Source organism: Hippoglossus stenolepis, chromosome 19, assembly GCF_022539355.2.
Source record: "Hippoglossus stenolepis isolate QCI-W04-F060 chromosome 19, HSTE1.2, whole genome shotgun sequence".
In the NCBI taxonomy this organism is placed as follows: Eukaryota; Metazoa; Chordata; class Actinopteri; order Pleuronectiformes; family Pleuronectidae; genus Hippoglossus; species Hippoglossus stenolepis.
The window spans coordinates 6869271-6883173 of NC_061501.1; the positions used below are offsets into that span (position 1 = coordinate 6869271).

Below are 13903 nucleotides of genomic sequence, written 5' to 3' on the forward strand. Positions count from 1 at the left end.
CATCCAAGTATTAATGTCAAATAAGTTGGCATGCTCTTAAATTACAACATCACACCACCTTCACCATAACCCTTGTTGCTCAGTGTCTCCTGATGTGCCATCATTTGGAGGTGATCAGTGTAGCCTATCAGTGCAGTGCAGCAGTCCCTTTGTGCCATAAAGCAGTGTAACACATGTCCCACCTATGGCTGCCACTCATGATGCTGCTGCTGATGATCAGATCTGAGTGATGTTTCTACAGTGAAACGTGCGGACTGAAAGACAATAAAACAAACAGCGGATCCCTGCAGTGAACATAAGTGACTTGGGGCAGTTGGAGACAGTCGGAGGTGTTGTGTGTGGTGGTGTGAGCCCTCAGCTGCACCTCACAGGCTCCAGCTCAGGAATAAACTTGAGGTGAAAGTCAGTTGCCAGTGGCTCTCCCTGCATCAGTGTGTGTGGGAGCGGAGTCTGGTCACTGTGCGTCTCCGAGCATCTTTCCGCAGGAGCCACTTTGGATCTGTTTTTTCCTCCATTATACCGTCGCTTCATTTTATCCCACTGTTTTTAAATAATAATCATTGGAGGGATTTTTTCTCCTGTCGTCTCCACGCGTGTGTCCGGGTCGAAGTGACGTCGCGCGGGTACACCGGGAGCAGCTCCTCCATTCCCCGGGAGCTCCGGAGACAAGTGGGTCGCTTCCACACGGCGGAGTCTCCGGTTCCTGTAGGATGTCCCGATTCAAAGCGGATATATTTGGCTGCTATGACCTGCGCCCCTCGACGGCATGAAGCACTGGAGACCGAGGTGAGAGGCTCAGGCTGCACATTTCCCCTTGATGGTGGCTGCTGGGGTGGGGGGGCGCGTAAAGTTTTGAAGCTTGGCTGCGACGCGCGCCGAGTGGGTGGTCAAAATTGTGCGTCGTGATTACACAAAGTGAGACAGAGAGTATTCTGAGAACAGACAAACACAGACGCGGTTTCTCCTTTTCTTGGGGTAATCGTTTAATACATTCATTCAGCAGCCCACATCACCTTCATCCATACGTGGTGTCCTCACATGCGAACCGCTTGGTGCGTCAACCAAATATAAATCAGGTGTATATCTCAAAGCCGATGTGAGGGGAAAACCTGCTTCACATTTTATTTCACAAAAACTTCATTTTGTTTTTATTTTACGCACAACTCAGTCGCATACAGGAGAAAATGAAGGCACATGGACGCGCTGTGAGCGCACAGGTCCAAGGTGTTGAAATGCATCTGTATGTTCACATGCAGTGTGTCCTGGTGTAATGGAAGCTTGTGCACATAACAGCACACGTGCACGATGCATTGTCGACTGTAAATGGCACGGAGCACAGCGTCCCTGTCATCCATTCTCCTCCTCATCTTGAAAAACAACCTCTCTGCTTAAAATAAGACAGAGGCACGTTTCTTTCTTTCTTTCTTTCTTTCTTTCTTTCTTTCTTTCTTTCTTTCTGTCTTTCTTTCTTTCTTCCTTTCAGTCTTTCTTTCTTTCTTCCTTTCAGTACAGTGCGGGGGTGGAAGGCTGGGGGCCTCTCTGGGGCCTATACATGCTGCTGCGTAAACATCGACACCTTCAGCTGGTCAACCTGCTGCGTGGTTGACCTGTGCGCAACGTGCCATGACCTGACCTCTGCACCACCCCCACCTCCCTTTTAGCCCACTGTTAGTGGGATTAAACTAAGGTGTGAGGGGGTGCTGTGGCCGTACACGTCCCATGACACACCCTTTTTATTATGAATTTAATATTGTATTTCATCTGGGATTATTTGGAAACACGTTCCCATGTCACCCTGAAACATGACTTTAAAACAGTGGATCTGAGACTTTCAGGATGGAAAATTATCATAAATGGGTTATGGTATAACACTCTGTTCTCCCATAGACATGTAATTAATGCGCAATTAACCACGGTTAATTAAACGCCTCGTTTTTTGAGGGTGGCACCTTCACTTGCGCACCGGAGAGACGCCTCCTTCCTCTTAACAGCATTAATAATATTATGTTATTAAGACAATTGGAGGACATTCACTCTCTCTTCGTGTGAACCCATGTGGAGTTTAAATTAGATTTTATTACAAGAAACAGCAGAAGTTACGTTTCAGCCATGCGCGTAAACAGAAACACAATTAACACTTTTCCTCACACACTTTGATTTGTCTCCACATCATCGCCTGGTTGTAACAATCCTCCATTCTGTCTTTACGCCATCATCCCTTTGAGACCATCCACACCCCCAATCTGTGGATAATTTAACGCCACTCGGGTGAACTCCACCTAAACTACATGCGATTCTCCTCCCTCCTGAGTTTCCACGAAGGTCCCGAAAGAGGACGGTGCGTGCGTCGATGTGAATGTGTGTGTGTGTGTGTGTGTGTGGTGAGGTGGAGACGGACTGGACGGGTAGGTGGGGGGAGGAAACCATAGGTGTGCGTGAAACAAGCTGAGTGTGCGTCTCATCTAATAAGAGCCTCGGAGCGCATTTTCTTCCCCCCCTCCCCGCGTCATCTCCGTCTGGGCGGTCGGTGCATGGTGCGCCGTGGCCGGGGAGGAGACGTGCGTGCGGCCAGGAGGAGACGCGCTGATGCGAGCGGATATTCTCAGCAGCTGAGCGCAATTGGTGTGATTCCTGTCCCCGGTCCCTGTTGAAGTGGCTGGAAACGGTCCACAGGAGAGTGAGAAGTAGACGAGGAGCAGGAGCTGTTTGGACACGAAGGGATTCAAGACAGGGTGGGACACAGAGGAGGGACGCGCACGGCAGCAGGTCAAAGTTTGTTTTGCAGTAGTGGTGGAGGTTCGGTTCGCTGCGGACAGCACTCTGCCTTTAGATTGACGCCGCGTGATGGAATGCCACTTGGAGAGAGGGAGCGTGATGGACACTTTGGCACCTGGGCTCCCGCGCAGAGAATCCTCCCGTTTCCAGCAGGCGCGGTGCTGACTGAGCCCCCAGGACGGTGATCAGTCATTTGTTTTGTGTTTCCTCGAGTGGCAGGGATACCCTCCTCATCATCCTCGCCCTCAGCCTCATCGCTTTCTCCCGACGGAGAGCGAGAGATGGTGCGCGCAGCGATTCCTCAGAGACTGACGTGCGCACTCATCACATTCCCGCTGGGGAGCGCGTCTTAAAGAAGAGCCTCTTCCTCCATTCATGTTCATTCTGCTGCTGTGAACTTGTTGAGCCGTGTCAAAGAGCAGAGGGGCGACTGGAGAGATGTAAGTTCCACCTTTTCATTGTAAAGTGAACTTTCTCGTTTGCGTAAGATCTTCTCTCGTGCGTTGAAGTGGCCGGTGATGTTACTCAGCTCTGGCCTGGATGCGTCAATCTCGCGTCCACAACTTCCAAGACTTTGGAAACACCTTTAACTTTTAAAAGATTACACACGAGGCCACCTTGAATGCGTCCATCTCCTCTGGCCATTTCTGGAGGCGGCCCCTTTGTGGCACATTTACCTAATGTTGCCAATCCATCACGGATAATTACATTAGTGTCATGCTGCAGCCAATTGACCTACCTTTAATACGTCATTATATGAGCAGCCTATTACAGATGGTTGTTGTGGTCTCAATATGCTTGATGCCAGTGCTCTTTATTTTTACACAGTCATCTGTGGCTCGTTATCACTCTCACGTTAGTAGTTATGATATTATTCACATATAATCTGCAACACACCCATGACTTCACCTCGGCCTTGCTCTGGATAATACCCGACGATTACTCTCTTTAAAGGGTTGCTCATAAGCTTTCTCATTAAACACGGTTGCCCCCTGGGTTCACGTGCTGAATGGATGAACAATCTGTGTATTTAAAGTAGTATTTAGACACTGCAGCTGCTCCTTTACACTGACTATACACGTGTTACTGATGGTGACTGATTATTGCAACTCCATAGTAATTTGTGAGTTTTCACTTACAGCCACAATGAGTCATTCTGTGTGAGGTTTAAAGCAGCTGTCGCTTTAAACCTCCGACCTTCTCCCAGTGTTTCCAGCCTCAGAGAGAGAGGAGCTACCTGGCTGAGCACATTCTTTGCGGCTAAAGTGGACATTTTCACTCTCCACACATGTCACTGTGGTTGCAGAATAATGTGCTAGCAGCCTTTTAGGAAAAGTGTCCTCAATAATGCATTAGGTGCTCCTGCATGTGTCGCGACGAGAGCATGCTTGGTGGCGAGGGAAGAGGGAGGGATGGAGGGAGGGTGGCGGTGGAGGAGGCGAGAGCCTTGTCTCGCTGTCTCATTGGGTGCCCTCTGCGGAGTAACTGACGCCCGAGGGTGTTCGGCTCGACTTGGGGGCAGCGTCGCCACAGTCACCCCTGTCAAACGCGCTGCTCTCGCACACACACACACCATCGTGCATGTGGCGGCTTCGGCTGCTCAGAGATGAGGAGGAGGAGGCGGCGTCAGACGGTGGGAGTGATAGAGGACTGTGGCAGATGCAGCTGGTTGGAGGCAGGTTGAGCACGTCTCGAGCACTCGGGGACCTCGCCGTGTCCTCGGAGGCCTGACCTGTGTGGATGTGAGGGGAGGCTGCAGACACGTTCCCTGGCAAAGGAATGATTACCTCAGCAGCAGTGGATCAAGCACGACTTTTTGATGGCAACAGCAGATCTGATATTTTCTTTCTGAATTGTCAGGACAGAAAAAGCCAAAACTCCAAACTAATAATTCCTTCAGGGTTAGAAACTCGGCTTGGATTTTCACTGCTTGACGTTTCACAGATCACTGATTATTTATCACATTGCAGGTGGAAAACAAACCAAGGTACAACCTCCGGATAAAAACCCAGAAACAGGCAAACTATTAGTCTAACCCTCGAGCAGAGCCGCAGCTTTGATTCCTCCTGAATCTGCCCACCCATCCCCACCACAGTCGGTTAACCAGCTGTCAGCGCTCCACACATTCACTACCTGTCATCATTATTAAAAGATCATAAGCCTGCCGATTCAGGGCGGCGACATTTTAAGGAGAGGGAAAGAGCTCTAAGTGATGGGCTGACTCGGAGGCAAGCCCCAGGGATGCATTATAGGCACGCTCGCTCTACGGCGGGAACGCTGGCTGTCATGTTTGCAGGACCATGCTCCACTCGCCATATGTTTATTCATGAGGACAGCGGCCCGATTGGCAGGTTGTTAACAGGCAAGATTAGGGATTCTGGGAAGGGAAATCTGGTGAGTGGAGCGCGGAGAGTGAGCAGGAGGCTTGTTTTCTTTTAATTTTCTTCTTTTGTGAAGCCCAGCCAGATTCTATCTTTATCCATCTTTCATCTGCTTCTGACTGCCTGCCCTCCTGTCTTTCGGCCCCACACTCTCTCCTGCGCTCGTGTTTCTCTCTTAGTGAGGCACTGGTGGAGAATATGAAACAGGTAGAGTCAGAAAAGATGAAAGAAGGAAGAGACAGGACAGAAGCAGGGTCAGAAACTGTAAAATAAAAAATGAAAATGGGGGAAAATAGCCATAGACACGAGGAGTAAACATGTAATTATGCAACCTTACTCATGGATGAGCACATCCTTTAAAGCTGAAGTGGAGAAAGCTGAATTGGTTTGTAGTTAAGACAGGCAGGTGTGAAAGTACTGCCCCCTGTGGGCCATCGTAGATGATCCCTCAGAGATTAGGACTTAACACTTGGACAATTGGGCCTTTTTGATCACAGAAAGAGTGGAGCCGTGGAAAATGTTTGCACCACACAGCCAGCAGCAGGAGAAAGTGCTGAACCCACACAAACCTCTGGTCAACAAAAACACACAACAATCAATATGAGCAAAAACAAACTGAAAAGAGGAACAGTGGGAGGAGAAGAAGAAGCGGTGGATGACAGAGGAAGGAAAACAACTTGAAATGAAGACGTGTTTAGAAGTGAGAACAAGTAGCTGGCAAAAACCGTAGGAGGAGCGGGGCGTAAAATGACGCGTGTGTTTATCCGTTCGTCGGAAGATATGCATGATTTACAAACGACCCCCTCAGTGGCAGAGAGCTGCCCCAGGGACACGCGTGTAACATTTCCCCCACTGGTTTGGAGAAACACTCAGTCACGCTCGAGTGGCCCCGGGGATGAAATGGAAGTGGACACCAGGGGCTGTTTCACCGGCGAAAGGTTTGGGTGTAATGGGCGGCTGTTCGAGGGGAGGGTTTGGGGCGGGTGGGCGGGTTGGTGACCTCACCAAGGCAAACGAACCCTCGCAGACTCTGTGAAAGATTCATGTGTTTGAATATAAAAAATAAAAAATAGAAATCGAGCTTGCAGGTTGCAGCAGTGGCAGGACGGGACCTGCCGGCAGCCTGCACACACCACAAACTGCTCCACAGTGTGTGCTTCACTACAATAATATAATTAAGCTCTATATCATTCAATTTTATATATGTTTATTTAAAAAACAATTGTTACTTCACGTGGATGTTTGAGCTTTGAGCTACATCTTGTTGATTGTGATTTTAATGCATGGACGCACCAGCAGGACTGCGTGACATCACCACTTGTCGGAACCAATCGTGGCACAGTGTGAAACCTTCAGAGTGAAGCCAGTGTTCAGGGATGTTTCCAACAAGAGATGATGTAATAAATAAAAATAACATTAGGCTAATTTTAATCGAATTTATTCATTTATTTATTTCAAGCATTAAATATATAAATGAGAACCCCCCCCCCCCCTCTTACGTCGGAAGGGGTCTTAAAAGAACTGTCTTTGTCTGACCACTTTTTATCGCTTCAACAATAATCTTAGTTGTTAATGTGAGACGTATGTATCTCAGTCACATCAAAGAAGAAGCAGAATAAATACAAACCTACGTTCAAAACACTTCACATCACAAGTCCCCTCTAATATACTGCTTTCATATTTTTTTATTCAGTGTGTCACATGTTTTAGTTCATTTAATTCCTTTGATTGTGATACAAAGATATTTTGCATTAGTCCTAATTGTTCTTTGAACTTAAAATATGCTCTCAAGTTATTTTCTCTCATTTGAAACAACCCCTGCAAACAGTCTGTAACTGTTGATTGTTTTTTTTTTGTTCTCTAGTTTTGAAGTCAACAAAATATGGACAACGTAAATAAATGAAATTAATAAAACTATAAAACTAAAATCAATTGATAGTTACGTAAATGGTGGATGTAACTGGACCGAAATGATGATTGAAAGCAGATTATTTTATATATACGATAGGATAATGTTTCTAATGGTTTTACATCCACACAAGTAAAAACTTCCTCTCTCCTGCTGTTGCACTCAACTTGTTTTCTACGTTAACTTTTCATTTTATTAAGAATATTTGATAAATAAATGTCACAGCGACTTAACAAGTGAAAATAGGTGTTTTTTTCAGACCCTCCCCCCATCTGGCGACCTCCCACAGTTACTGTAAGAGTTTATCGCTCTGCGCCTGCGGCCTATATTCCCGTAAATGGCGGAATTTCAGACTTCCTGCGTCCCTCTGATGTCCTCAAACCTTGATCGATGGTCGGAGGAAGCGTCCTGCCCTAAAATAAACCCCCTCTTTTTTTTCCCTTTCTCCTCGCTTAAAATGTGCGTCCACACTTCTTCTTCCATCTGCTCTCCCTTCCCCTCTCCGTCACCTCGACTCCATGGGGCGACGGAGGGTTATGAGCAGGGAGTAATGAGAGGAAGGGGGCCGCTATGTCCAGGACGGCGAGGTGATAATGACCCGCGCTTTTGTGATCTCTGTTGCTTGTTATCGAAGCCTCGCCGGCGCTTGTTGTCTCATTACCCATGACTCCAGCCTCCCTTTATCCAGAGGTTGCATGTCAAGCACGCTCACACACACTCACACAGACACTTTTGCGGCCATCCCTTACACTCCTCCTTAACACGGTAATATTATGTCTCGTAATGGGAACAGGAAGCTCAGTGCCAAGAGTTCCTCTGGATAATTGGCTCCTTCTTCACCTGCTGACATCTCCCCCATTGACATTCTTACATTTTACATTTAAGGTGCTTCATTTCTCTCCCCCGCTCACCTCGTCCTCCTCCCTCCTCCGTCCTCTGACTCGCAATACTCGCTCTTGTATTCCTTTTTTCCTCGCACTGATTTTACATTGCCGCTCTCAATCATCCTCTGCAAAGAATTTAATCCAACTTTCCAGACGTATCTGTGGGTAACACTCATTTTGATTGATGTGACGGGTTTTTCTTTTTGCACAAGAATGAATGGTATTAAATTCTGGACTTATATGCAATAGTGTATGCAATCATTCTTTTTCACTTTGCTGGGTTTTGGAGAATATTTTTTTAACTTCTCGTGTCATAGCAAGTTTTCCTGCCATCATCTTTTCCCCAGCAGCGTTAAATAGTTTTTCTTTTCATATGCATTTGCTGCTTTTTACAGGACCTAGCGAATCTTTGCCCCTTGATCTTTGCTTTTCCTTAAAATTATGATTTACATTCTATCAGACTGAAGTAACTCTAGTAAATATATATTATTATGCCTGGTAAAACAATAGGTCGAATTTAGGCTTATTTTTGATTAGGCAAATCCAAATACCGCTGTTATTTGTGTTCATCATCTTCTTCCTCAGTGGGGTCTCTTCGTATTTACGTCAAACCCTCACATCTGTACTGTTCATCACTGGCTCTCTGTAATGACGTCAATCATCTGGAGGGTGTGTGGTTGTATTTGTCTTCAGGCCACAGCCAGACTGTTAAATGTGAACTCCCATATACTGTTGGGTTTGCTGTCACCTCGTCAGTCCGTCACAGCATGGTGCTCATCCTGCTCAGGCTGAAACGCAAACTTTATATACAGCTGTACGGTCTAAATGCAAATACACACCACCCCCTACTCTTTTTTTTTAATTTCATGTAATGCTGCTATTCTCACTGTGCGGTAATAAGTAGCACCAGTGTGTCCCTCCTGTGTCCGACCGTTGACTCTGGTCTCCATTAGTCACCTGCTGCTTAAAGCCCAGAAACCTGCACTCAGCTATTTCTGTTGGTGCTGTATGACGATGATGATGATGATGATGATGATGATGATGATGATGATGATGATGATGAGAGACAAGGTTACAAAGATTTAATTTGACACTAAAGTCCTGTTAAAAAGAAAAAACATTCACATCCAAGCCATATGAGGTGATCCCTGTGCATTTTTAAACATTTTCGTTGATTTCTCAGAGAATAATTCACGGATCCGTATGATAGGGGGGGGGGACTGATATTAATGAGTGTGTACAATTTTGGTATGGATCCAAATAGAAATTTAAAAGTGGTTTCTTGAGGGGACTGTTGGGTCTTGGCGGAGGTATCTCGACTAAGTACCGATCTAGTGTTTCCATTGTTGCTTGTTGGAAGGCTTACACAAAGACAGATTTCATTTAAACTTTGTGGAAGGGTTGAGTATGTATATTTTGGAGTGGATTGGATCAAGGCTACTCATCCAGGAAGTCTTTTCACTTTCTTTAACATCGAGAGAATTTCGCAAGAAGCCACTTGAAACTGTTGATATGAACAGAGGAATTTTGCTGCGGATCCAGATAATGATCTGGATGTATCCGATCTCAATGAATGTATTCACAATATGGTGATAAAGTGGTGGGGGTGTGTGTCCTTCTTGTTAATTTTAGGACGACTGATACACAAAACCTTGTATCTCTGGTTGGATGGTAACAGTCTGTGTTCACTGTTCAGGACATGTTTAAAGGTCAGAGACAGTGTTACAATGATGAGCTGATTCATAGCTTAACCTTCAGTCTTTGACTTTAATGTAGTGGACAGACACTTAGAGCCATATGATTTTACAGTACTGCAGAACACTTGTGATTAGAATAAAGTAAAGAATAAAAAAAAAAGACCTGAGGGGAAAAGAAAATATCGTCTTCAGATGTGAGAGATTAATCTTAAGAACATTACGATCAAGGAACACGCTGGTTGGAAACCATCTGATTTAAAATACATCTTAAAGTCAATTCAAAAAACCAAACAGAGGAACAAAGACCCGTAAAAGAAGACTCAGTGATTGTGTTTCCGATTAATACAGATGAAACGAGGTGTAGGAGAAAAGTTCATCATGTTTAATACTGCAGCTGTTTCAATACTAAAACTTTAGACAAAAGGAAAAGTGAGGCCATGGCCCACAACGGTTGGCAGTTATAAATGGCTGCTTTGCATCCTGGGAAGTAAATCACTGTATGTGATGTAGTGCAGTGACTCCTGCTGTGGACAGAGCCACCATTTAAACAGACGGAAGTTGAAAACAGTCACAAGATATTTATGTTAAGTGGCAAAGTGGGGCTGTGCAAAGTAATGTGGCCACTTTATTCTGTGAAAGAGAAACTCTGCTGTTTATACTTTTTAGTTGTTCAGTGGAAATCAAATGAAAGCAGCTGTCAACATTATTTTTTTATGAACTGTGGATCAGATCAGTGTGTGTGATGTGAAAGGTGTCGCCTGTATAGATGAACCCACAGAGTTTTCATGGCTGATCCCCTCAGCTGTGCTCAGCTGCTCAGTGGCTCTCATCGACTGTAAATAAAGATTCTCCTCCACTTCCTCCAGTTGTACAAAAATGTACCTAAAATTCCCTTTTTAGATTGGCCCTGGTCCCATCCACAAACATGGAGGAAGCAGGGTGTATTACCCATATTGCAGCCAGCCACCGGAAGGCTATGGTGTCTTTCAGCTCACCGTTTTGATTTTATGGCTAAAAGGAGAAGTGTGGCACCACATCTGCAAACAAGTTTGCCTGATCAGTTGATGTTATATGTGGTGTTTACATCTTGTTTAACTGCCCCCAAGGGACCAATAAAATCAATGAATGCACATGCTTATTTTTGAAAGGCCTACCCTCAATATGTTATCTTCTTTACTTAATGACATCCAGATAAAACACTAATAACTCCACAGCAACAGGTTGTTATTTAACTGGAATTTTACTCTATTTCATTTATGGCCCCACAGACACACATCACCCCCGAGTCCTTGGTAAGTCTCTGTGTTCAACACTGTGTGATAGCACATTCAATATCAGAATTCAATACAGTGGATGTATATGTCCAGCTTTTATTTTTGAACTCCTTCGTGCACAGATATTCTACCAGCTGACACAGAAGAGTTGAACTGTAAAATGCTACATGGACATGACGTGGTGTCGCGTTATCACATTAGATGAATGCTGGATTATAATGTACAACCTTAAGCATTAAACATTAGCCTGTTCTTGAGTATGTGTCATTAGGATTTCTGGCCTCACTTGATGCTAGAAATATGAAACATGTTGGGTAAAAATGACCACACTTTATTCATTGCCTCTTTCCGAGTGCTCGTTATCATTTCAACCCATGCAGCGTGTGGTGTCTGAGGTGTGCAGGGTGTGAGCAGTGTGCGGAGACGGAGGTGGGGTAAGCTGTAACACTGTACGCCTGACACCGCTGAGTGAGATGAGGGTTTGGTGTGAAAGCAGCAAGATCCAATTTACCCTGATGGCATCGCTTACAGATTTCTCTCTGTTTGGATGCACAACAAACACCGACATGGCAGCCCGTCCCAACGCCGTCCCAAAACCCATCCGGCTCCCTATTCACACATGCACATTTCACCCTCGCCATGGCGCCAGCTTGTGTTTCCATACTGTCAATATTCACTCATCCCCTCTCTCCTTCCTCTGTTTCTCGTTTCCCTCTGCAGCCGCATCGCCACACAGGACGAGGACCATGACTGACGGCCAGGCGAGCTGAAGGGACTTGTCACTCATCTTCCTATCTCCGTGTCAGGGGGGGACTATCTCCTGCTCACCTCCCCTCCTCTTCCTCCACCTTCTCCTCCACCGTCCTCCTCCCTCCCTCAGTCCTCTCCTCTTATCTTCTCAATGGGCTGGTGACCTCAGCATCATTGTAGTTATCCACCGCTCCAGAAAACCCCCCAAAGGCCGCGACGTAGCAACAAAGAACTTCAGAAGACACCTCTGAACCGACCCTTGCTCCACCTGAAGGGAGTCTGGCATGCCTCCTCCCTCCAGCTGAGTGACCTTTACTGAGCGGAAGTAGAAGAAGAGGGATCCCTTGTCCGTCCATCTTCAGTGGGAGATACAGCTTCTGGAGAAGGAGCTGCGAGAGGACCAGTCATGCGTTTCCATTTTGCGTTGGCGCTGCAGGCGCTGTGGACCGCTGTTTGCCAGGCGGCCATGCAGCACTACCCTGCAGCGTGGGGCCACTACGATGTGTGCAAGTCCCAGGTTTATACGGACGAAGGCCTGACCTGGGACTACATGGCCTGCCAACCCGAGGCGACAGACATGACCAAGTTCTTGAAGGTTACTCTGGATCCCCCCAACATCACCTGTGGAGACCCTCCGGAGACGTACTGCGCCCTGGTGAGTACAAGCAAAAGTGACAAAACTGTGTTTTCAAACTAAAACTACCTCTGTCCAGACAAGCGTTTTGACTCCATATCGGTTTTGCTCCCTCAGCCATACTAACACGCCATAAAACTTATATCACATGACCACTCACGTGCACTGAGCATGTGCGGCTGTGCTCATGTGATAGGAGCCAAAGGAATCAGCAAAGGCTAAGATGTGACTGAAAAGACCCAATCAGCAAGCGGTTGTTAGCATCTCTGTTATTGTTACTGATAAAAACTTGTTTCTGTTCATCTAGACTGAAACGTAGCCCTGGAGTTTTTAAACAAAAACGAGTCAGCACTGTTTCCAAATTCCTCCGCTTACTACTCTACTCTACGTACTCTAGGACTCTGGAGTAGTTTGGACAGCAGGTGTATCCGTAGCCGAGTTGATGCGTTTTCAAACAAAACAATAGCAGTTTGGGTGTTGCACAAATCTTTCCATTAAAAAGAACAAAGTGCAACTAGTTCAAACAACAACAGGGCAGCTTTCTTATCCGTGTCTGTATCGTGTGTATCTACTCAAGCTGACAGACACTTCCAAAGCCTGTGTGGCTCAGATGCGTGGCTGCAGATGAAGTAGGAGGTTTGTGCCCATTGACGTCACGTTCTGCTGCTTAGAGAGCCGCCTCCCTGTGTGTGTGCACAGCGAACGCCATCTCGTGTGCTGTTGATGCTGCTGACTCTCAGAAAAACACAGTATAATGTGACTTAAACAATGAAAAACAACACGTCTCGCTCCCACAGAAACACACCAGCCTCAGTCGCTGTGACTTTCAAAGTGAGAAAGCGTCCCAGTGTGTCTTTTGCCGTAGCCGGATGAGTGAGTGGCCTAATAATTCAAGTAGTGCACAGGGTGGATAAAAATACAAACATCAGTATGTATGAGAACACAAGTGGAGCACTATTTATGTGCAAATACACAAGGTTGGTTCAGCACTTTTCCCGTTGTGGTGCTGTAAGTGGTCATTGTTTCCTCACTCAAATACATTAGCCCAATATAATATATCATAATATTCAGTTTCAGCGTTCATCATTGATACTTTTTATACGATACGATAAGAATATATCGGTGGAATCCAGGGTACTTTGCTTTGCAGTCATTTGCTCCTTATTTAAGCATTTTTGAATTTAAGTTTAAATAAGTTGCGCAGCAGTTGTGTCTCCCCAGCTACATTCTCTGTGCTCCTGTTAACCACAAGCAGTTTTTCTGGCCAAAATTTCAGTGGCTCTATTATGACTGTATATAAAAGGTGGATGACGTGTTTACTCCCAAAAGTGAAGCCAAGGTGTCTTGATCACCACCCGGTGGCTGGCTGGAGTAAAGGTCAGATACATTTTTCTCAGTTCAGTTTGGATTTGTTATTTGATGTTGTGCAGACTCTGGCAGCAAATGTGCAAGATGGCAGTGTTGGTGTCTGGGATATTTTGGCTTCATTTCTGGATAGTGGGAGGATAGTGTCTATGGGCTCTATTTGGATGTCTTTGACTTTTGTCCAAAGGGAAAAGCCTCAGCAACCATCAGATTAATTGCCAAGAAAACCATTTC

At 45.9% G+C, this 13903-nt stretch overlaps 1 protein-coding gene across 6 annotated transcripts in view; it reads left to right on the forward strand.

Annotated features, from left to right (window-relative positions):
- Nucleotides 1-237: 237 nt before the first annotated feature.
- The window catches only part of ntng1a (netrin g1a), a 111702-nt gene continuing 98036 nt past the window's right edge, over nt 238-13903 (forward strand). For 3 of the 6 annotated variants that reach the window (XM_035143036.2, XM_035143039.2, XM_035143040.2), the window contains exons 1-2: nt 2429-3215; nt 11641-12325. In XM_035143036.2, the coding sequence (XP_034998927.1) occupies nt 12077-12325 (249 nt within the window). In that variant the 5' untranslated portion in view covers nt 2429-3215; nt 11641-12076. Of the gene's footprint in view, nt 787-2425; nt 3216-11640; nt 12326-13903 lie in introns of those variants that run through there. The other 3 variants (XM_035143037.2, XM_047337909.1, XM_035143038.2) reach the window with 3 other exon arrangements.